Genomic DNA, 25,372 nt, shown 5'->3' on the forward strand with positions numbered 1-25,372 from the left:
CATGTTCACTGCCTCTGCAACATCCCCACTCTCGGTCCTTTGTCCTTTCTTCTCATATTCTCATAGCCTGTTGTGTAGCATTAGGTGGGGGTTGAAAGAGTTGAGTCAGGGAGCCGGAAGGCCCCTGATGATATTCTACCCTTGCCATTTCGTGTGATTTTTGTTTTTCTTGTAGAGTCTCAGGTGAGTCACTTGTTCTACCCTTTTCTAAATCTCAGTTTCCTCCCAATGTAACCCGGGGATAACCACAGGACTCATTTTGTAGGACTGTTAAGCAAGAAAATGCAAGAGAAAAATGCCTAGTCCATAATTACTGGCTTGTAAATAATAGTCATTATGAAGGACTTCTATTTTTTTCTTTTCTTTATATCTCTGCTACGATTCCAGATCACAAACCTTCATTTTCAGGCCATCCAGCCGGGTAACGAGAGGCTACTTCTGCCAGCTCCCAAGGCTGTTTCTGATAAATATATAGATACTTTTTGGTTTTATAATTTTTTTTTTAAACTACTAATGAGCTGATGAGTGACAAAATCACAAACCTAGGGAAGTTACAAAAGCTTTTACAATCTCAGAGTAGTCATTGTCACTAATTATCAGAATACATCTGAGATTCTAAAAGCTTTTCACCGACCTCTGTTTAGATGGCTCTGTAGAACTCTCAATGATTGGTTTTATTCCTGTGGGTGAACATCTTTAATTTTCAATTGCCTCTCAGTTGTTTTGTTCTCACGTTGCTCAATCTATTGAGGCTCCAGTCTATGATTTAGGCTTGCAAATCAAGTTACAGCTGAAAGAGAGCTGTGGTCTGGTTTGCGATTCAGATGCTTCCAGGTTTGTGTTATTTATTTTACAAAGCAACTCCATGTCCATGTCTTCTACTTCAATGCTGTCTCCAGTTTTTAGGTGTTTGGTCTGCAGATACCAACCAAAGAAGCCCTCCTTAGTGTGGCGAATTCTAACCTCCACTCTCTGGATGCCAGATACAGAGCTCAGAGATGTAGAATGATTGACCCAAGGTCACACAGCTAGACAGAGGGAGAACTGGGACTCACACCCACATTTTAGGGGTTTAAACTTGTGTCTGTGAACTTCTGGAGTTGTGGAGTGGAAGTCTTGTCTGTAGACTACTCAGAAACTAGAGACCTAGAGAAGGCCAGGGAATTTAGAGAAGCTTGAAGGCAGGGTTCCTTATTTACTCCTAAAATATGAGGATTCACTTTTTCTTGTGCCCTAAATGAATCATTATACCTATCATCAGCAGGCTGTCAAAACTGTAGGACAAATTCAAATTGAATGCACCCAAAAACACATGAGGACTTTGCTTGTCAATATTCAAATTGGGGAAAACCAGGAATAAAGATCAAGTATCTTTCTGTGGAAGAGATCCAAGATGACTGATGACTAGCAGCTCGGGATTGTAGCTCCCACTGAAAACGCAAAGAACGAGAGGACACCACACCTTCACATGAATTCTTATTGCTCATGCACCAGGAGATTCCCAGCGGAGGAGCCCCACGGGTCGCCAGCGCGACTCTTGTGACCGGCGAGGCGGTTTTGCCGGTGCCTCGGAGCGTCGGTTCTTGGTGCAGAGTCAGAAAGGCACCATCCATCTTAACGCCGCTGATTTGGTCGGCGCAGTGGGTTGCTCAGATTTCGGCACTGAGAATCAATAAGTTGGACGTCCACTCAGAAACCCAATTACAAAGACGGTAATTATAAAGACCACAGATGGATAAATCTACAATGAAGGGAAGAAAACAGCCAAAAAAGGCTGAGAATACCCAAGATCAGAACGCCTCTCCCTCAGCAGGGGATCCCAGTTCCTCATCAGCAACGAAACAAGGCTTGATGGAGAACGAGTGTGTTCCAGTTACAGAAGCAGGCTTCAAAACGTGGGTAATAAGAAACTCCTGTGAATTAAAAGAACTTATGCTAACACAATCTAAAGAAACTAAGAACTTTGAAAAAAGGTTTGACGAAATGTCAACAAGAATGCACAATTTAGAGAGGAAAATAAGTGAATTGATGGAACTGAAAAACACAATACGAGAACTACGTGAAGTATGCACAAGTTTTAACAGCCGAATTGATCAAGCAGAAGAAAGGATATCAGAGGTCGAAGACCAACTCAATGAAATTAAACAAGAAGAAAAGATTAGAGAAAAAACGATAAAAAGGAATGAGCAAAGTCTCCAAGAAATATGGGACTATGTGAAAAGACCTAATCTACGCTTGAAAGGTGTACCTGAATGTGACGAAGAGAATGAATCCAAGCTGGAAAATATGCTTCAGGATATTATTCAGGAAAAATTTCCCAACTTAGTAAGGCAGGATAATATTCAACTCCAGGTAATACAGAGAACACCACAGAGATATTCCTCAAGAAGAGCAACTCCAAGGCACATAATCGTCAGATTCACCAGGGTTGAAATGAAGGAGAAAATACTAAGGGCAGCCAGAGAGAAAGGTCAGGTTACCCACAAAGGGAAGCCTATCAGACTTAGAGCAGATCTCTCAGCAGAAACCCTACAAGCCAGAAGAGAGTGGGGACCAATATTCAACATCCTTAAAGAAAAGAACTTTCAACCAAGAATTTTACATCCAGCCAAACTAAGCTTCATAAGTGAAGGAAAAATAAAGTTTTTTGTGAACAAGCAAGCACTCAGAGAATTCATCACCACCAGGCCTGCTTTACAAGAGCTTCTGAAAGAACCACTACACATAGAAAGGAACAAACAGTATCAGCCTTTCTAAAAAATACCAAAAAGTAAAAAACATCAATATAATGAAGAATTTACATCAACTAATGAGCAAAATAGCCAGCTAATATTAAATGACAGTATTAAACTCACATATATCATTATCAATTCTAAATTTAAATTGACTAAATTCCTCAATTCAAAGACAGGCAATTTGGACAAAAAACTAAAACTGTATGCTGCATCCAGACCCATCTCACATTCAAGGATACACAAAGACTCAAAACAAAGGATGGAGATAAACTTACCAACCAACCAGAGAGCAAAAATAAATAAATAAAAAGCAGAAGTTACAATTTTTGCCTCTGATAAAATAGTATTTAAAGCAACAAAGATCAAAAGAAGTGAAGAAGGACATTATATAATGATAAAAGAATTAATGCAACAACAAGAAGAGTTAAAGGTCCTAAATATACACGCACCCAATACAGGAATACCCAGACATACAAGACTTATAAAGAGACTTAGACTCCCACACAATAATAGTGGGAGACTTCAACATTAATATTAGACAGATCAATGAGACAGAAAATTAACAACGATATCCAGGACTTGAACTCAGATCTGGAACAAGTAAACGTAATTAACATTTATAGAGCTCTCCACTTTACACAAAATGTACACTCTTATCAGTACCACATCATATCAACTTAGAAGTTTAAACGAAATGTTGGTTGGCTCCTTGTTTGTTACTCTCTTCCCTCATTTTCTTTCATGTCTCCATTATTAAGGACAATTATAGGCATACCCATATTTAGACTGCATTCTAGCCCGGGCAGCAAAGCAATACCCCCATTCTCTCTCCCTCTTCCTCTTTTTCTTTCTTCCTCTTCTTTATTAAAAAAAAAAATTCAAATTGGGAAAAATGAAGATTGCTCTGACAATAACATTTTTCTTTCCTTGTGATACTTAACAGTAGTTATTTCTTGGTCCCAGGGGCAAGATTATGGGGGAATGGTTTATGGATGATTTTAGGAACATTTTTCTATTACTCTATCTTTTTATTTTGCAAAGCCAGCCAAAGCTTCATGGTCCACGATGAGCTGGTCTTTCTGTGGAGTTAAGGCATGCTCAGAGGGAAATGTGGTAGGACACAGAATTTTAAAGCTGTATCTTGTAACTCTGGCATTTAGTTCAGATGTACGACAATAGATAATATATTTAGTTGATACTTTATGTGGCATAGGACATGTAAAAATGAGTAAGTCATGGTCTTCATCTTTAAAGGGATCACATTTTAGTGGAATGGACAGGCTTGTGCATAACAAACCATCCTTTGGTGAGCTCTGCTTTGAGATAGAGGTAAGAAAAGGTACACTGGGGCCTAAAGAAAAAAGGTGATTCTATCTCGAAAATGAGGGCCAGGCTCAGGGCTGATTTTACTCACTGACTTTTGAATTGGTTCTTTAAGGAGACAATGCTATGAAGGAGGGAAGATCTGACAGGAAGGAAGAGGAGCATGAACAAAGGCAAGGAAATGTAATAAGACCATGATATCTTTGGAGATTATTTAATAGTCTTGTTTAATCCAAAAATAGAGATAGGAAACTGGTAATGGTCTAGGTTCTTGAGGGGCTTGTATGATTGGCTAAAGAAATTATATTTTATTTCAGTCACGAGGAATCATTCATGGTTTTTGAGTAGGGAGTGACATTTTCAGTTGTTTTGGGAAAAATTGCTCTGGCAAGAGTATGGAAGATGTTTTAGATGGGAGCGAGGCTGGAGGCTCCTGCAATGCTTACGTGAAGCATGAGCGTCTGGATTAGAATGATGGCAGCCATAATGATAGAGAGTGGACAGGAGAACAGCCATTTAGCAGTTAGGAGTCAGAGGACTTAGTGGTCCAAGTGGAGAATGAAGGATGGCTGATTCTCCGCAGTTGGGAGAATGGGTCAATGTGTGAGTTAACTGGTAAAGTAGCTCCATGAGGAAGAGTTAAGTTTGTGTGTGGGATCTTGAGTTTGAAATGCCTCTGAGAAATGTCTAGCAGGCAGTTGGAAGTGTGGGTCTCGGCTGACTCATGGATGCCTGGGTGGGTGTCTTTGCTAATTGGCACTTATATCTGATCAAAATAATTACTATGATGATTCACATTATAAGTGCTAAATAAAGACTTTACAGTATACCAATATTCTCTCAAAAGGAATAGTGCAAGACTAAGGATATAATTTGGGAGGTCACTGCTCATAAATGACACTTATTAATGACTTATTATATGCCAAGGCTTGGCTCAGTGTGTCCAATGTATTGTCTCATTGTGAGCAATTGTCTGAATCCGCAAGGGAAGATTACATCACGATGTCCATTACAAAGGAGGAAAACAAAGGTTTGAAGACGTATACAAATTGGCCAGAATTCGAATCCTAGATCTCTTTGGTGCTTGAACCTGAGCTCTTACACTCTTTGTTATCTTGCCTCATTAGCGGAGGAAGGATAATAGATCATCTTTTACACTGTGCGAGATGCAGAGAGAGACGAAGAGGTGCAAAAGGGGGACTCCCTCCTCGCAAAGGAGCAGTACACTGGGCGAGCTCGTGGTAGAGGAAGAAAAGCCAGCTAAGGAGCTAGACAGAGAGACACTGAAAGTAGGATGGGACACACAAGCACGCAGGGCAGAGGAAGCTGGGCCAGCAAAGCCAGGGAGGGTGTCATTAAAGATCAGGAAATTCTAGGATGAGGCTTTTGGAGAGGTGGCTGTGTACTGTAGGAGGGTCACCATGAAGTGGGCACAGAGTGTGTGAGCTCTGTGATGGGACTCTGTGAAATCCCAAAATGAGCCATTGCTAGAGGATGAATGTCTGAGGTTCTTTCAAGAAATTTAGAGGGAAGGCAGGGCAGAGAAGGAAGGAAGGAGCTGGCGAATGAGCAAGGTGTGTTCTGGCATGGCGTAGGAGGATATAGTCAAATGTGGCAGGAGTAGGTTTGATCTGGACATGGAGATAAGAGAGAAGAAGGTAAGGAGAGGATAAATGAAGGTGTGAGAACAATCAGCTCTCATGTTGACCTCTAGGAGGTAGGAGAAGACTGGGGAACCAAGACCTTGAACTTGGAGATCATCCAATCCATGACGGCCAGACCTGATCATGTGCTGGAATCACAGGGAGCTTAGTAAAAATATGGGTCTCCTTACTGTACCCAAGAATTGCAGATTAGAACCTCTGGCAGTGGGGTCAAGAAACCATATATTTAACAAACCTCAGAGGAGTCTTTTGAAGTCATAGCCCTGGTCCCAAGAAGGCAGTTAGGAATTACTAGTAAATGCACTCTCCTTATTTCATAAAGAAGGAAACTGAGGCACAGAGACATTTAGAAAGTTTAAAGAGGAGTGAGCACTTGTCCCTAAGTGGCAGTCTCTTCTGGCTCCCAAATTAGAGCTCATTGCCCTACATTGCACTATTTTAATAAAGTAAAGATAAAATTGAGCCCTGTCAGAACCTGGCACTTTTCTGAGACTTTCGCTGATCAAGGGCATGAAAAAGTTGTAGGAGGAATTGCCATTCTCAGTACAAGTTCAGCAGAAGGAACAGAGAAACACAGAGGAATGAGGCAAACCACGTTTGTACTCACTGATGCCATTGTTAGGAAGAAAGAAATTGGATGCACTTAATTTCAAAGTCAACATCTTTCATGAGCCATTAGCAGATTTCTTTTATCTCTCCTGCCCAGTGCTGTTCACAGGCTTGAATCAGTTGGTAGCCCAACTGTGGGATAAAGGAAAAGCACAGAAATGGATTCTTATTATTTTTTCTCACAATAGCATTCTAGTCTAACAACTGTACAGATGATTTTCTTATTAATAAAATTGGAATTGAATCCATGTAATGCTAGCATCTAACAGCTTATCTTCAGAAATGTCAGCCAAATAAGATCAAAGGGAATTGCCAAGCTTTGGAAGAGGTTATGTCCGTGTAAGGCAGACGAAGAGTGAAATAGAAATAAGGGGTGAGCTGTTGAAATAGAACACGAAGCCAGCCCCAAGATGGGTCCTCACTGATAGCTAACAAGCTGAGCTGCATAGCCCCTCTGTAGGCCAAAACATCCCTCTGATGTGTAGCCAGGGAGGGGTTTCCAGGCACTGGAGAGGTCTCTGATTTCAGAGGGTGGAATAAATGAGTAAACCTCAGTGAGTTCCGCAGTGTGAACTCTCTCTGTTTTCTGCCCAGTAAACAAGTCTACAAATAAAGGTACAAACACCCTTTGGCAAGATCTACCATCTGTAAATGAGGGCTGTTGAACCCTGTGATACTCAGCAGTACAGCAGACAGGAAAAGAAGTGGAATCTGGAATCAGATGTCATGGCCCTACCATTCGCTAGCTCTCATTATTAGCTCTACAGCCTTGAGCAAGATATGGAGCCCTCAGGGCTTTCATTTCCTCCTCTTCCAATAAGTCTGCCCAAGTTTACTTAGCTCATAGAATCATCTTAAAACTCCAATAAGATAATGTATGTGAAAGCGCTTTGTGCACTTTCAGATGCTTACATCCTACTCATAACAATAATCATCGATAATAACGATTATTAGAATCTCTTTTCTAAAACTTGTATCCATCCAGGTGATGGAGGACTGGGGTTTCATTTCTTTCTTTCTTTCTTTCTTTCTTTCTTTCTTTCTTTCTTTTTTATTTTTTGAGACCAAGTTTTGCTCTGTCACCTAAGCTGGAGGGCAATGGCATGATCTCAGCTCACTGCAACCTCAGCCTCCTGGGTTCAAGCAATTCTCCTGCCTCAGCTTCCTGAGTAGCTGGAATTACAGGCACCCACCATGATGCTTGGCTAATTTTTTTTTATTGTATTTTTGTAAAGACAGGATTTCACCATGTTGGCCAGGCTGGTTTTGAACTCCTCACCTCAGGTGATCTGCCCACCTTGGCCTCCCAAAGTGCTGGGATTACAGGTGTGAGCCAATCTTCCCATTGTGTTTACTCTCCAGCACTCACCTTGCCACGGTTTTCAAAGTCCATAGAGCCCAGAAGATAAGAACCTGGGCTCCGCAGGTAGATGATCCTGGCTCTGAGATTTGCACCGTCCCTTCCTGGGTGACTTGAGCAAGTTGCTCAGCCTCTCCAAGTCACAAGTTTCCCACTGTGAGATGAGGACAATAAAAGTAACTACTGCAGAGCATTTTCTGAGAATTCGCTAAGAATGTGGGAAATACTTCACACTGCACTTGGCCTGGAGTGAGTACTCAGTATATGGTAGCCAATCACTATTATTGCTGTCATTATAAATAATTCTGAGGGTTTTAGGTTAAAGGCAGATCTTCTCACCTCCCACAATCAAGACTTTTTGTTTGTTTGTCTTTGAGATGGGATCTTGTCCTGCAGCCCAGGCTGGAGTGCAGTGGTACGATCATGGGTAATTTGCAGGCTCAATCTCTTGGGCTCAAGCGATCCATCTGCCATAGCCTCCTGAGTAGCTGGGACTACAGGCATGTACCACCAAGCCCAGCTATTTGTTTTTTTTTAATTTCGTAGAGATGGTATCTCCCTAGGTTGCTCAGCCTGGTCTTGAACTCTTGCATTGAAGCAATCTGGCTGCCTCGGCCTCTCAAAGTGCTGGATTACAAGGATGGGCCACCGCGGCTGGCCTCAGTGAAGATTTATTGATCAGCTGGTGTGGGCAAAGTAGAGTGCTAGACATTGCCCTTCAGAGGAGAGTCCAGTGATGAAGGATTAGGAATGAGGTCTTATCTGTGCTTCACTGAGACCCTCAGCTATTGGCACATGAGAACGGGAGCCTGAGGAGGTGACTCTAGGCTCTCACAGGGGTGATAAGATTTTGTTGCTAGCATGTCTTAGGACCAGTGGAAGGTTGAGGCCAAAGTTCAGAACCAGGGTGCCTCTTGAACAATGGAGTTCTAGAATCTCTGGTTTCCTTCCGTTGACCTAATCTGTGTGAAACGTGACAGCATTTCATCATTTCTTCTTCTTTCTGAACCGCGTTGGGTTCCAACATACCTTGCTCTCTGTTCTCTTTCAAAATTACCAACATAAACCCCACCCAATTCTTCCCTTGGACCTAAGGAACGCCTGACTCATGTATGTAATGCTCTGTTGATTTATTGCAGTGTACAATGCTTTTTCAGATAATTCTACGTATTAAAAACATGCAGAGGCCTTCAGAATTTAAAGCAAGTATGTGAATTCAATACGTGTATGTTTCCACTTTCATAAGGAGTTTTGAAATTCCAGATCTGTATTAGTGTTGCTGGAAAGGTCAGAAAATGTGAATTCTGAGTAGAGGTCAGCAAATGTACATAGTCCCTTCCTTTCTCACTCATTTACTGTAAAATCTCGGGCAAATGAAACTTTCTCTCAGATTTCAGCTTTCCTCTTAACAAATTAAAAAAAAAAAAAGAAATTGGAGGAGACCATTTCAAATCCCTCCCCACTCTTAAACCTTCAGATTGTGATTTCTGGATTCTTTTGCAGTCTTTTGCATTTTTTAAGATCATATCGCCCATGATCCAGAGGGGGCAGCATAAGCTTGTGGCTACCCAGGAGAAAGAAGAAACTTGCACTTGTCACTTCTAAATGTCCAGGATTACATTAAAATTGTATCTTTGAGTTGATTTATTTCAGAACTAATTTTGTTTTAAGCATAGAGACAGATGAGTCCCAGCATTTATGAATTCAATGATGAGTCAACATATGTGATATCTGTTTTAAAATACACCCACTGAGAAGACAGAGTGCTTTTCTTTCCAGTTGATTTCTGGCTTGAAGCTCACTCATTGGAGAATTTGTGTTTTCAAGTAGAATTTTATTATGCTTTTTTTCTTTTCTGTCAGACTCATTACGAACATTTTTTTTTTTAGTCATTCAGAGTTGGGTTCAAATTTCCTGTAATTGTTTGTGTCACCTTGGGCAATTGATACAACTTCTTTCAGCGTCAGTTTACACATCTGTAAAATGGGTTTATGAGCATTAAATATGATGATTTGGCCAGGCATGGTAGCTCCCACTTGTAATCTCAGCACTTTGAGAGGCTGAGGTGGAAGGATCACTTGAGCCCAGGATTTCGAGACCAGCCTGGGCAACAAAGCAAAATTCCATCTCAACCAAAAATCATATTTAAAAACTAGCTGGGTGTGGTGGCACACACCTGTAGTCCCAGCTATTTGGGAGGCAGAGGTGAGGTGGGAGGATACCCTGAGCCTGGGAGGTTGAGGCTGCAGTAAGTCCTGATTGTACCACTGCACTCAAGCCTAGGCAACAGAGTAATACCCTGTCTCAAGTTTAAACAAAAAATTATAATTTATATGAAGTGCTTATAAATGTGCCTGGCACATAGTAAGTGCTCAATAAATGTATTCCAAGAGAAAGTCTCTGCTTATTTTCACACAAGTCTCTAGGAATAGGATGGGAACAGGGATGATATTAAAAGTGGACTCTTAAAAGATCTTCATGTTTAAAATTTTAATGCCACTTTAGAACTGCATATAGCAGAGTTCTAACTGAGAAAGAGCAGGTTCTGGTCAACCACTGTAAGCCTAGCCATGTTGAAAGGGAAGTCTATTACCACCCTAAGTTCTAAGGCTCTTAACAATTAAATTTAATTCTTCGACACCATGGGGGTTATTTTGGCACAGTAGACCGATAGGGATCTGCAAACTTTTTCTGTAAAGGGCCAGAACGTACATCGTTTAGGCCTTGCAGCCTCTGCTGTCAGCATGTCTGTTGTAGCTACTCAGCTCTGCTACCATAGTGCAAAATCAGCCATAGACAATAGGTAAACAAATGGGTACAACTGTGCTTTAAGAGAACCTTATTTATGGACACTAATAGTTGAATTTCATAGAGTTTTCATGTGTCATGACTTATAATTTTTCTTTTGATTTTTTCCAACTATTTAAAACTGTGAAAATGAATCTTATCTCCTCCCAGGCTGTATGAAAACAGATAGTGAACTGGATTTGGCCCTCAGGCTGTAGTTTGCAAACTTTTGATCTATACCTTCCAGATACAAGACAGGTTCATTAGAAAGGGCAGATGTGAAATTGTTTCTATAGGGCTCTTCCAGACCATATACTAAACATTGCCTCCTACCCTAATAGATTTTAAGTCCTTTAAAGATAAAGGTGGGGGTTTTATGCTACAGTTTTAACATTTAAACTTCATTTTTCAGGTTACAGAATAAATACCTGTACTCACACAAAAAAAGTTAAAACACATGAAGTAAAAGTTGCTTGTACCCCAAGCAACACCCTTGGCTGGGCGCAGTGGCTCATGCCTGGAGTTCCAGCACTTCGGGAGGCCAAGGTGGGCAGATCACAGCTCCTTGAGGTCAGGAATTCAAGACCAGCCTGTAATCCCAGCTACTGAGGAGGCTAAGGCAGGAGAATCACTTGAGCCTGGGGGGCAGAGGTTTCAGTGAGCCAAGATTATGCCATTGCACTCCAGTCTGGGAGACAGAGTAAGACTCTATCGCAAACAAACAAACAAACAAACAAAACAAACGCTCTCACCCATGAACAGATAAAGAGATTATCACTGTCACAGTTTGTAAAGTGAAGTATCCTTTCTCTTTTCAGACTTTTTTTCTCTTTTTTTAGGGACAAGATCTTGCTCTGTTGCCCAGGGTGTAGTGCAGTGGCCCAATCATAGCCCACTGTAGCCTAGAATGCTTGGTACTTTGTTTTCAATTTTTTTTTTTTTGTAGAGAGGGCATCTTGATATGTTTCCCAGGCTGGTCTCAAACTTGTTGCCTCAAACAATCCTTCTGCCTTGGCCTCCCAAAGTGCTAGAATTACAGGCATCAGTCACCATCCTTGCCTGGTCTTTTTAATTTTCCTCATAGCAAGAGATCATTATTTTTCACAAAAATTTTCAATTTTTTTCCTTTCAAAATCATTCCATATTCTTTTAAACTCACTTTGCATTTCATCAACAGTTTCATTCAACAAATCTTTACCACAAAGCTGTTATATACCATTCATATATGTGATAGAACAATGCGAAATGGCCTATATTTAAACCATTGTCTTTTTTTGTTTGTTTGTTTGAGACAGAGTCTCACTCAGTTTCCCAGGCTGGACTGCAGTGGTGTGATCTCGGCTCACTGCAACCTCTGCCTCCCAGGTTCAAGTCATTCTCCTGCCTCAACCTCCTGAGTAGCTAAGATTACAGGTGCTGCCACTATACCTGGCTGATTTTTGTGTTTTTAGTAGAGATGGGGTTTCACCATATTGGCCACGCTGGTCTTGAACTGACTTCAGGTGATTCGCCCACCTCAGCCTCCCAAAGTGCTGGGATTACAGGCTTGGAATTCACACCCACCCCTTAAACCTATTTTCTTTAAAGCTTGTTTTAAAATAATTTTAAGCTCACGAGAACTTGCAAAAAAAGTACAGTAAGGTTCTCCTATATTTCCTCCAGTGTTTGCCAATGATCACATCTTACATAGTTATCGTACATTGTCCAAGCCAGGAAACTGATGCTGGCAAAATACAGTTTAGTACTCACTGTTAAAAATTATTTTGACTTATAAAAACAAGCAGTATGTATCTATTGGGCAGCTTCCATGTCAGTACTTTTAGATCTAGAGGGTGTTCTTTTTTAATAGCATCATCTAACCCTTTTTTGGCTGTGGGTTACTGGGCTTCTAACATATGTCTTTAAAGTTTCACATAGAAGGTCACTTTGACACTGCTTCAGAGAAAGGACACAAACTCCAAGAGTTTGCTCTTGTCTCAAGCATCCCAGAGTTTCCAGTGATTAACATAAGAGACAAACAGTATTTTACCATTAGGCCGGGTGCAGTGGCTCACACCTGTGATCCCAGCACTTTGGGAGGCTGAGGGGGGTGGATCACTTGAGGTTGGGAGTTCGAGACCAGCCTGACCAACATGGAGAAACCCCATCTCTACTAAAAAAAAAAAAAAATACCAAAAATTAGCTGGACATGGTGGCCCATGCCTGTAATCCTAGCTACTTGGGAGGTTGAGGCAGGAGAATTGCTTGAACTTGAGAGGCAGAAGTTGCGATAAGCCAAGATCGTGCCATCCACTCCAGCCTGGGCAACAAGAGCGAACGTCTATCTCAATATATATATATATATATATATATATATATATATTTACCATTAAAAAGTCACATTTGAGAAAATTTAGAAATTAGACAAAATTAAAATGGTACTAGGAAGAATAATTTTAATTGTGTTGATATTTCCACTTGAAAGCAGATGTATTTAGTCTTTATGTTTCTTTTTAGTTTTCTTTGGGGGATGAGTATGCAAATATTTTAAAATACGTTATTGTATTTCTGTATGTATTTTAAAATATTTGCATACTCATTCCCTATACTAAGTATAGTTTTGTCTCCTTTTAAAAGAATGCTGTGAAATAATTTTCTCAGTAAAATTATTTGTAAAAAGACATCCAGAATTAGAAAGGTTAAAAAGGATATAGGAGATCCATTGGTGAAATATTAGCATTTTCAGATGAAGAAACAGTGGCTCAGAGAAGGGAAGTATCTTGGCCAATATCACACAGCCAGGAAAGTTGAGATAGATACTTAGTGATGGCAGAGAACTCCAGGATGCCACAGTGAGGGAGGCTGAGGGGTGAGCGCTTGGCAGTGCTTCAAGGTCTAAGGTTAAGTGTTACAGGAATTCCATTTTACCAGAGTGTCTATGCCTATCAAGAACTCGAGTCCAAAATACAAGCTGGAAAGCCAATTTACTAACTTACAGTGAGAATTCTAGCACCAAGAACTCTAACTGGTAATCCTCCTGTAAATACATTCTCATCCTGTAGAAAAATCTAATATTAACCAGAAGGTTTGGTGAATCCATGAACCCAGAAAAAGTGGAGTTAATGTTACGATTCTTTTGTTATTGTTATTACATTTTAATTAATTCAAGGTACATTATACACACACAAGGAAAAAGTGCAAAGCATACAAAAATGTTAACATGAAAAGTCAATCTTTCTTTCATCTCTTGTCCCTGTCCCAGAGCCAATGTTCTTTTGGAAGGTCTTAGAGACCACTGTCTCTGTATTAGTTTCTTGTTGCTGCTATAACAAATGATCACAAACTTAGTGACTTAACACACAGATTTATTATCTCATAGTTGTGAAGGGTAGAAGTTCTCAAATCAAGGTGTCGGTAGGGCTACATTCCTACCGGATTTATTAGGGGATAATTTGATTCTTTGCTTTTTCTAGCTTCTAGAGGCATTCCTTGGCTTGTGACCCCTTCCTTCATTCAAAGTCAGCAGCATAGCATCTTCAAATATCTCTCCCTGTGAACTCTTCTTCCTTTATCACATATCCTTTGACTTTAACCTTCTTGCTGCCTCCTCCTAAGGACCTTTGTAATTACATTAGGCCCACCAGATAACCCAGGATAATCTTCCCATTGTAAGATCCTTCACTTAATGACATTGCAGAATCTCTTTTGCCCTGTAAGAGAACATATTCACAGTTTCTGAAGATTAGGACATGGACATATTTGAGTGTCATTATTCTGCTGACTGCAGTCTCCAAACTACATTTGAGAGGCAAATGACTCCTTCCTTTTCTCTAGACCAGAATAATAATGTGTTCTGATGAAAAATAATGTATTCTTGTTATTAACATGCTTATTTTTGTTTGTTTGCCAATTTGTTCTGTACATTATGAAATATATCCTTCTGGACAATGTTTAATAGATGAGGTATAAATAAATGGAAATAGAAGATGTCATTTTCCCCAAAGGCAGTGGATTGCTTATGACACTCATGGTGGGTACCAAGCCCTCTTTAGAAACCACTGTCCTGGACTATCCTTTTTCTAGATTCACTGCCAATCACTGTCCTGAACATTCCTTTCTTCTGTCAGTAGGATGTGCTATTTATAGGGTACAAGGCACTTGAGCTCCAGTATAATGAGGTTGTTAACAGCATAGGTATTTATGTCAGTCAGACAGGTTCAAATCCCAGCTCCACCACTACCACCTGTTCAACCTCCATCACATTGCTCAACCCCATAGGCCTCAGTTTTTTCACTGGTAATATGCATAATGTCTACCTCATAGGGTTGCTTTTGAGGATTAAATGTTCAACGTGAGGCTGGGTTCACGCCTGCTATATCCTAGTACTTTGGAGGCCAAGGTGGGTGGATCACTTGAGGCCAGGAGTTTGAGACTGGTCTGGCCAATATAGCAAGACCCCGTCTCTACTAAAAATGCAAAAAATTGGTGATTCACACTTGTAATGCCAGCTACTTGGGAGGCTGAGGCATGAGAATATTTAAATATACATAATTCTGTATTTCTGCATGAGAGAATCCAGGAGGTGGAGGTTGCAGCAAACCAAGATCACACCACTGCACTCCAGCCTGGGCGACAGAGTGAGACTCTGTCTCAAAAATAAATAAATAATGTTCAATGGTATTTTAATAATGATACTAGATTTATACTCTTTGAAGTTTAATATTAGGATCTTTCATTGAATTTAGTCTTACCTGTGTTCAGCACCCATTTTCTGACTTATTTTTAGGTTGATTACCCCCAATTAAGGCCACTGTCATTGTCTGTTTGTTGATTCCTTTGAATGTCATTCCCGGGGCTTCCGTAAGACAAAATACCGCAAACTTAAAACAGCAGAACTTCTATTCACTCTCGGTTCTGGAGGGCAGAAGTCTGAAATAAGGGGCTAGCAGGGCCATGCTTTCCTTGGAGGCTCTAGACGAGAACCCTTCCTTGCCTCTTCCTAGCTTCTGAAACTCCAGGGATTCCCTGGCTTATGACAGCATCTTCCAGTTTCTCCCGTCTTCACATGACCTTCTCTGTGTGTCTCTCTGTGACTCTGTGACCCCTTCTCTTAAGGACGCCCATCATAGATTTAGGGCCTCCCCTAAATGTAGAATGATTTCATCTCAAGAGCTTAACTCATTACATCTGCAGAGATACTATTTCTAAACAATGTCACAGCCTGAGTTTCTGGGTGGATGTGAAGTGGTGGGGAGAGGGGTCGTGATACTATGCTACTCATTAGACTTCCCTCTTGCAGAATCGCTTTACCAGCAAGTTTTGGGAGGCTCCTGCCTTCGTCTCAATGTACCTGTGTCAGAGCTCAGGGCCTTGAGAGTCTGAGGGCTGGAGGACCACAGACAACCTGGAAATCAGTAGTTTTGCCTTGCGTAACCCCCATCCCCTCGCCACTGGCATGGCTACTTTTCGCAAGGAAGAAAAATCACCATCAACTTATGCTCAGTGTTGCCATTCTGTGTACAGCCCTGTAGCCCTTGGAGTGCTTCCCATTTGGGCTTTCAGCATCTTCATAAGAAGAAGAAGGAGGAAAAAAATGCTGTTTGGTATTACACAGCAGTGTCTGTGTTTGCAAAATGTCTCTCCCATTAGACAATTCCAATTTAAAATACAGATTAGCTCTGACAAAACTGACCCAGGCCAGCTTTTCCCTTTGATGGTTTCAATTTCAGGCGTATTCATCACAAATCGTTGTAATACAACAGGATTTTGACAGAACAGAGGTAGGAGTTTTAAATTCTTACCTGCAATTTTCAGCTTTAGGGGGTAACTTCTGAGAGAAAAACAACAATAACTTAGTTCTAGAATATGAAAACATGCTGAATTTCCTCTTGGAATTTAATGTTCCTAGGCATTTAACAAGCCTCTTTCCTGATGAACAAATTAAGCTCTCTGATACCAAATTATGAACCTTACAAAATCAACCACATTTATCCTTTTGCCTTAAGTACAAAGGAAGCTTGGGGGAAAACACTGATCAATTTCATTAATTATTAGCTTAGGTGTTTATTATATCCAGGCCTTCTCCCTGTGTGTTTTATTTAAGTTCTGTTTCTATTTTAAGATTTTATTGTACATATGACTTTACATTCCTCCTGGATGTTTACTTCCTTGACCCGGCTTCTGACACTTCTCTTACTTTCTGCTCTTTTCTGACCATTTCTTCTCTTCGGTTTTTCTCCCATCTCCTCTGCCTGCTTTTGAATGCCAGTGTTTTCCAGGATCTCTGCTCTTCTGTCTGAACATGCAGCCCTTGGAGTTCTTATATACTCTGAGGAGGTCAGCTGCTCCCTGGATACTGACTCCCAAAACAGTACTTTCAACTGCAACCTTTTCCTGCATTTGATTGAGATTCAAATGCATCAACCTGCTTGTCAGGCAAATTGTGCTTCCGTGTACCCCACAGTCACTCAGTGACTGTAAATGTGAACTCAACACCTTTCTCCCAGACTTGCCCTTCTCCACTCCTTCCCCTGTCACCAGTCTTAGTGGGCAGCTCAGGCAATGGCCAGGTGTTTCAAGCAGGAACTGGTGAGGTATCAAAGACGTTTTTCTCTTTCTCATTCCCACATTCAACATCCGTATCCTGTTGTTCTCCCTTCTAAGCATTTCTGAAATCTCTCTCTCTTCAGTTTTCCTAGCTCTGAATTTCAGATGTGTAATTAGATGGTAATTCTCATCTTGGCTGTTCCGTTATCCTCCTAACTGGACCATATCATGCTTAAACATTTCTGTGGTTTTCCATTGCCTACAGAATCCAATGGAGACTTGCCACCAGGAAACAAGGGCCCTCCCTGATTGGTTCTTGCTCACCTCAGTCTCATCTCCTGCAGTGCCCACCCGTCATTTCACATCTTCACGGCTGCTTGCCATCTGACATGGAGACCATGCTCTTTCTTGCTTCCAGAACTTTGCTGACATTATTCTCTCCACCTGAGACACTGTTGCCACCATTCTTTGCCTGGTTAATTCTTACACAACCTTAACTCAGCTCAAGTGTTATTCAACAAGCATTGATTGAGTACCAAGTATATGCAGGCAATGTTGGAGCCCCAGTGGTGAACAGGCAGACAGGGACTCTGTCCTCATGAAACTTTATTCTAATGAAACTTTCAATGAACTACAATGTTGAGCTGAATGCTTCTCCCTCGACCTGTTCTTCCAGCAGCCTGTGTGTGCTCCATCACTATCGTTGGCCTGTTAGGCTGAAATCATCTTTCCGTTTCTCTTCTCTAATGGACTGTAAATTTCTTGAGGGTAGGGGCCATGCCACAGTCTCACAGTATTCTTAGTGTCCAGAACGGTGCTTAGCACTTGGTACATTCTTAATATGGTTCCCCTGTAACTCAACTGTAGATTATGCATACTTGATTCCACTGCTCAGCATAAGCTCCCATTCTCAAAGAAAGTTTTCCTTGACCCTCCAGAACAAGTCTGCCATCCTCCTGATATGTCCCTATACTGTCATATGCTGTTTTTTTCCCCTAGAATTTTGTACTCATAACTAATTATGTTTTCTACTATTTACATTTGGTTTTCTGCACTAAGTTGTAAATTCTACGAAGTCCAAGGTGGAGCTATTGCACTGCGTAGCCTGTAATAGGTGCTCAATAAATATTTGCTAACTAGAAAAGTGATGAATTTTCATGCTGGATAAAAATCCTGAATGAATTGCTGAGGCCTACAGAAAAATTAGAGCCAACTGCCTGCTGGCCCAACGCCCGACTCTACCCATCTGTAAAATGGAGATGTTTCTGGGGGATAATATTGGATAGCAGATAAACTTTACATTAAAACCATACCAAACCAAATATGCATAAATAGATTATACAAAAAAGACAGGATTAAATAATTAAACACATCAGCTGCAGTTCCAGATGGGCTCTTAATTACCTATTTCAGGATGTGATGTTTTATTCCCCCACCACACATATAACCATTTTCTTCTCTATTCTTTCCCAGCATCTGAGAGAGCAGTTCCTGAGCAAAACAAAACAACACAAACAGGACAGGTAAAACATCTGTGAGGTGTTTGATATATATCACTTAAATTATACAAATCCACAGTAGTGGTTGGGCATGGTGGCTCATGCCTGTGATCCCAGCACTTTGGAAAGCCTGGGCGGGTGGATCACTTGAGGCCAGAAGTTTGAGATCACTCTGGCCAATACGGTAAAACCCCATCTCTATTAAAAATGCAAAAATTAGCTGGGTGTGGTGGCACATGTCTGTAGTCCCAGTTACTCAGAAGGATGAGGCATAAGAAGCGCTTAGACCCAGGAGGCAGAGGTTGCAGTGAGCCAAGATTGCGCCATTGCACTCCAGCCTGGGTGACAGAGCGAGACTCTGTCTCAAGAAAAAAACCCAATCAACTGTAGAAGTTTGCAGAGATGAACTAGGAAAAGCAGGATATTGCTAAGTGGCAAAATTAATTGCAATGATTATGAAATAGCCCAAGAATTTGTAGACTTTTACTCTTGGCAGAAATAACCTTGATTGTACTTCTGTGTGTGCTGATGCTTTGAAAAGCAAAAAGAAGGAAACATAAAAAACATGCAAGAGCATTGTGTGTTCATTCTGCATGGCCCAGGATTCATGACATACTGCAGAATCAACACCTGATATCAATATTCCTCTTATTTTCTGAGGGTACTTTTTTTTTTTTTAATTACAAAAGTGATTCAAGCCACTTTAAGTGAAAGCTTCAGGCAGTACAGATGTCAATAAAGGATACGTGAAGGTCCCCCATCCCCTCTTTCTTCTTCCCCATCTCTCTCTCAGACACTGTCTCTTGTCCTGCCCTGGTTGCTGTGCCCACTGTGTGTTGGCGAATGAAACAAAGAGAGAGGGGGAAAGCATAGCCTGGTCAATGGAGATGGCATAGTCCCAGCAGGATGCCTCGATGCCTGTCTGCAGAGCAGCACCTCTCAATTTTTTTGGTGTCAGGGTCCCTTTATATTCCGTTATTTTTATTTATTTATTTTTTTTTGAGACGGAGTTTCGCTCTTGTTGCCCACGCTGGAGTGCAATGGCGCAATCTTGGCTCACCGCAACCTCTGCCTCCTGGGTTCAGGCAATTCTCCTGCCTCAGCCTCCTGAGTAGCTGGGATTACAGGCATGTGCCACGATGCCCAGCTAATTTTTTGTATTTTTAGTAGAGACGGGGTTTCACCTTGTTGACCAAGGATGGTCTCGATCTCTTGACCTCGTGATCCACCTGCCTCAGCCTCCCAAAGTGCTGGGATTGCAGGCTTGAGCCACCGTGCCTGGCTCCATTATTTTTTTTAAGACATAGTCTCACTCTTTTGCCCAGGCTGGAGTGCAGTGGCACAACCTTGACTCACTGCAACCTTCACCTTCCGGGTTTAAGAGATTCTCCTGCCTTGGTTGCAGTGAGCTGATATCGCGCTACTGCACTCCAGCCTGGCAACAGAGCTAAACTCCATCTCAAAAGAATAAAAGAGATTCTCCTGCTTCAGCCTCCCAAGTAGCTGGGATTATAGGTGTGCACCACCATGCCCAGCTAATTTTTTTGTATTTTTAATACAGACGGAGTTTCATCATGTTGGCCAAGCTGGTCTTGAGCTCCTAACCTCAAATGATCCACCCATCTTGGCCTCCCAAAGTGCTGGAATTATAGACATGAGCAACTGCGCCTGCCCTATACGCTTTTTGTTTTTAACTTGGATTTTACTTGTGTATGTAAATAGTGACATGAGTACAGGGAGTTCTAAGGCTTGTGGCTTATATCTAAGTGAAAGGGTTTCAGGTTCATTTGCTTGTAGGATGGCATTGCCCAAGATAACAGAGCCTAGTATCATTTTTCCTGGAGAAGAAAGTCAGTTTAATACATTCAATACTAACTTCTCTGCCATTTTTTTGTAAAAATACTGATTGACCATATGAAGTTTCTATTGCTTACCTGTAACTGATTAAAATGTGCAGAGAATGGAATTTTCTACTTGTTTTCAGATGAATTCCCCACATTTCCTGGCTTTCGAAAGTTCTCCTTCCAAAAATCTTCCATGACTATGTATCCTTGTAAACCCGGGTCATATAATCTCTCCTTTCTGAACTGCACAAATTCAGCGGGTTGTTGTCGATAATGAATAGAAGCTGCTAATCTCATGAAGCCAGGTGGAAGTATCTGCTGCTTTATTTTTGAACCCAGGCCTGGGAACATTGTGAGATACATCTCATTTTTAAAATTTAAAAAATGTGTCAACTTTTCCTTTAGGTTCAGGTAGATGTGCAAGTTTGTTAGACATGTGTCTGTATTTTTAAAAAATTTAAAAATCAATTCATTTAAAAATAACAACAAGCCCACTTTGTGCTAACGTCACATGTTTAACAGCAACTAACTCTATTTTGAAAAGAATATTACTGAGAAAAACGAGTGAAATAATTAGTGAGAAAAATGGCATTGTTTTACATTTCTTGCAAATCTCATTCATGTCTGGCTGAATAAGAGACAGAGGGATTCTCATCTCTGCTTTCCACAGTCTGTATCAGTGAGAGCAATGACATCACACATCACATAGCCTCTGGGAAAGTCTACTGTATATCTCAAGAGAGAATGACAGGAAAATGGCAAAAATGTCCAACGAAAATCATTTTGCTCTCATGAGCTCCACATCTAGACTCTGAGAACCACTGCTGTAAAAAATGGGAAATTAAGTTTCATTTTCTCTTTAATCCTGTTTCCTCTCGAAGCCTAAGTCAGCCATGAAAAGAGCAGCACAGGGCTAGGGAGAGCTCAAAGGATTTGAGCAGTAGCCATGAAAGGGATTTGACCATGGAAAACACAGCTCACAACAGTTATTTTTTATCCTCAGACTCCTGAGGCCCACAGCCCCTGATGCCTGATGTCTAACACTAAGCAAAATTTTGGGATATGGGTAACGTGTTTTAGATTTTCAGAGATTTTTGGCAAAAGATGGTGAAATGTGGTGAAACTGCTGGTGGTTGTAAGGTACCCTTGGGTGGGGATATCATCCCGTGAGGGTGATGTCTAGCAGTGACTGGGCTCCTCTCCTTACCTGTGTTCCGTCAGATGGATGGAATGCCCACACTCACGAAGAATGAGATACTCACCTCCCAACTACTGATGATCATCGTCCCCTCCTTGGGATTTTTGCTGTTGGCATTGCTCGTGGCGTTTATTTTCAGAGGTAAGGAGGGAGGGCCAGGTGATGGAGCACTTCAGAACCCTGATGACTGCAGGAGGATCTGGAGTTGAATCCACTTCCTTCTCCTTTCTCTCTCCGCAAAGAGGCTCAGATTTGTCACTGTCTCCATCCCAGCCAAGGAAGTAACAAGTAAGCTCATTCTCCATAAGCGGCTAATGCCTCTGTGTATTAACCTCCTGGTAGAGTTGACATTTTGGAAAAGAAAAAAAAAAGCAGAATAAGAGCACTTTCATTTATTGGACATTTCTGTGCCAGTCCTGATGGTATACTCTTGACATGCCTAATTAATTTTATCCCTATTACTGCCTTAAGATTATCACTGTCTTTGTTCTATGGTTGAGTAAATCTTAGCTTGTCTCTTCTTTTGGCTATGATTATTGCAGGAAGAAGACCATAAACGATTCCTGTTTTATTTTTTATTTTTTTATTTTTTTGAGATGAAGTCTCACTCTGTTGTTCAGTCTGGAGTGCAGTGGCACAATCTCAGCTTACTGCAACCTCCGCCTCCTGGGTTCAAGTGATTCTTCTGCCTAAGCCTCCCGAGTAGCTGAGACTACAGGTGCTCACCACCACACCCAGCTAATTTTTGTATTTTAAGTAGAGACGAAGTTTCCCCATGCGGGCGAGGCTGGTCTGGAACTCCTGACGTCAGGTGATCCACCCACTTTGGCCTCCCAAAATGCTGGGATTACAGGCATGAGCCACCATGCCTGGTCTGATCCTGGTTTTCTTATGTGTTCCCTGAAAGCGAGTCACAGGTGGCTTCAAGGGTAATGTGATTCCTTTCAAATCGTGCAAAAGTACTTATATGTTCATGCCTACATTTTTCAGGGGACAAAGTCTATAGTTTTCATTAAATTCTCAAGCTGCTTCATGACCTTGCACCTCCATCCCACCCCACCCCTGCCCCTAAAAGTTTTAAAACACTGCAAAAACGAGCCATGAAACAGAGCTTATGGTTTTCATGCAAATTATAGGCACATGGCACCTGGTACTATTGTAAAATTGAGATAAATTGGTCTGTACTCATTAACAAAAGCTGTTTCAGGGAAGTACGTCAGAAGATGAGACTCGTAACCATCGCAGCGGATTGGAACAATAGTGAAACTTGTATATTTCAACACCTGCCCCAGGTGCAAAAGGAAATTTAAAATTTATTGGAATCCTGCTGTTAGCCTTCATACAAAGGCATGGTTACAGTTTTAAATTCTGAGTGTGTCTCATAAAGAAATGTTTACAAACCCAAGTGAGTATTTGAATTCTGGATAGGCAGATGACTCAAAATGAAATAGCTTAACTCCATTGCCCACATGTTGGAACGAATTTGTAATTGATGAGCACGGACTGTGGTCTAAAATAGCAAGCATTTGACCTGGGAAAGGGAATGGCTTTTTCTGCTAAAGCCAGCCACTGGTTCTCACCTTTGGCCCTTGTCTGCTTTTTGGGAGGCAGCACTGGAAATCTCCCAGCATCTTGCATGTTCTATCCACCACAGCCACTCTGCTCACACTGTGGCCTTGTCTTTTCAGAGAAACTCATGGAAATCAATTGTTTGCAGAGGCACACAAGGTAATTTATCTTGCATGAATGGTTGTTGTAATGATTGTACAAGCTGTTACAAATGATTAGCTACTACTCAGTGGTTTAATGACTTGAGCTTGTGTTCTGATTAAACATAGAGTTGGAAAGATGTGACATTAGAAGTGAAAAAGTTGTGCAGATTTAGCTCACATTAACCCATGTCTTGGTTAACACTGTGTCTGAGCAAAATGCCAATACAAAGGCAGGTGGCATTAATAGAAGCATAGCATGCAAAGGAAAGAAGGTGATACAGCACTCTATTCTGTTTGAAATTTTTTGTTTACCCACGGGTAAATTAGTTTAAGAGGACATTGTTAAACTGAGTTTATTGAGGAGAGTTGGCAATATGGAAAATGAAAAAAGCATGTAGAATATTATTCCTGGGAGTTGGTTCCTCTGCCCAATTAGATCATGGGAACAGCTTTTTACTTTAGGGCCTTTTTAAAAAGAGTGTTTGAAGATTCTCTAGTAGGGGATTTTAGCCATCTGCCCTATTCTATAGCTTTTGGAAAAGAAATGAAAAGACTTGGTGTAAATTATCAATGAGGGCCTTGCCTTCACTAATTAATTGCATTGATAGTGTGATATGTATTAACAAGTAGGGAAACTGACACCCAGCAAAGTGACCTTTCAAGGTCATACTTAGAGACCTTTTGGTAAATAAATGTATTAAATCATGACTTTAGATTTTGCTAAGAAATTTTTTTTATCTCCTTTATTGTAATGGATTGGCAGAAACTTGTTTTCCCCTGCAGCCCCAATTTTCCAATCTGTAAAACGACGTAGAGCTTAAACCGAATGAACGGTGAGCCCTTTGAACTTTAAGGGTAATTGGATTGTAACTTAGCAGCAGCTGTCTTTTGTTTTGTTTTCCAGTCTTGTGTTTCCCATTGTCAGCCTCTCTCATCTGTTTACAGGCTAGGCAGCACTGGAGATAGTAAAAATGTCCTCAATGACACGCGGCATGGAAGTGAAGACGAAGACGGCCTTTTCACCCTCTAACATGCTACTTTTCGTTAGGCTTGAGAATGGGGGCATGACAATTGAAGTGTCAAAATAAATCTTAGTAGGTTTATTTTTTTGTTTGTTTGTTTCATAAAAAAGACTCACTTATCCCGTGGATGTCATTGATACAGTCTTGCTTTCGTTTTTCACAAATCAAAGGTACTTTAGAGACCGCACCTTCTCTGTCCATGCTTTAATCATCTCTGTAGAAGTGATCTTTTATACTATACTAGAACACTTTCAGTGATGGTGAACTCCTTACCTCACCCAACAGTCTGAGGGACAGTGAACTGGCCCCCTGTGTAAAAAGTTTGGGGATGCCTGCTATACTAGAACACTTTCAGTGATGGTGAACTCCTTACCTCACCCAAGGGAGTCCATTCAATCTCAGAGCAGTTCTGAGATTCAGAAATATTTAAAGCAAAATCTATCTCCTGATGACCTCTGCCTATGGATTCAAGTTAAATTCATTGTGTCTATACAGAACACGTCTTTATCAAGGGCTAGTGTTGTGTGAACTAACAGGACAAAAATTCTGTAGCCTCCATCAGTCAAGTAATAAGGCTGATTTTTTTTTCTCTCTTAAAGGTAATGTCAAGAGAGTAGAAATCTAAAAGATGGTTACCTTTGGAGAACCATGCACTTATTTCATTAATGTTGCTATTGCCCTAAGCATGCTGGGAAGTACTGGAGCAGTTAACTCTTCAGGTATTGGAAGGAGAACCTCTATTTCTCCAAGTTTCCTTGCTTCTGGGATGCAATTTCTGGTCCTTTTGTTACCCTAATTACCTTCGTCTTGTATGTGTTTGTATCTCTTCTTTTATGCCCAGCTTTCAGAGTTCAGTGTCTCACTGCAGGTATGATAGGAGCAGCACAGAGCCTACGCTTCATTAACAAGGCAGGAAGTGACAAGGAATCACACTGTAACTTTGACTCACTTCTTTTTTTTCTTGAGATGGAGTCTCGCTCTGTGGCCCAGGCTAGAGTGCAATGGTGGAATCTCGGCTCACTGCAACCTCCGCCTTCAAGCAATTCTTTTGCCTTAGCCTACCGAGTGAATAGCTAGGGTTATAGGTGCCCACC

At 41.1% G+C, this 25,372-nt stretch overlaps 1 protein-coding gene across 3 annotated transcripts in view; it reads left to right on the forward strand.

Annotated features, from left to right (window-relative positions):
• The window catches only part of TIMD4 (T cell immunoglobulin and mucin domain containing 4), a 94,846-nt gene extending 70,184 nt beyond the window's left edge, over window positions 1-24,662 (forward strand). For all 3 annotated transcript variants that reach the window (XM_074378807.1, XM_003943730.3, XM_074378808.1), the window contains 4 exons: window positions 18,477-18,526; window positions 21,568-21,685; window positions 23,233-23,272; window positions 24,202-24,662. In XM_074378807.1, the coding sequence (XP_074234908.1) occupies window positions 18,477-18,526; window positions 21,568-21,685; window positions 23,233-23,272; window positions 24,202-24,286 (293 nt within the window). In that variant the 3' untranslated portion in view covers window positions 24,287-24,662. The remainder of the gene's footprint in view (window positions 1-18,476; window positions 18,527-21,567; window positions 21,686-23,232; window positions 23,273-24,201) is intronic.
• The last annotated feature ends 710 nt before the right edge of the window (window positions 24,663-25,372 follow it).

The sequence above is a fragment of the Saimiri boliviensis genome, chromosome 1 (assembly GCF_048565385.1).
Source record: "Saimiri boliviensis isolate mSaiBol1 chromosome 1, mSaiBol1.pri, whole genome shotgun sequence".
Classification (NCBI taxonomy): Eukaryota; Metazoa; Chordata; class Mammalia; order Primates; family Cebidae; genus Saimiri; species Saimiri boliviensis.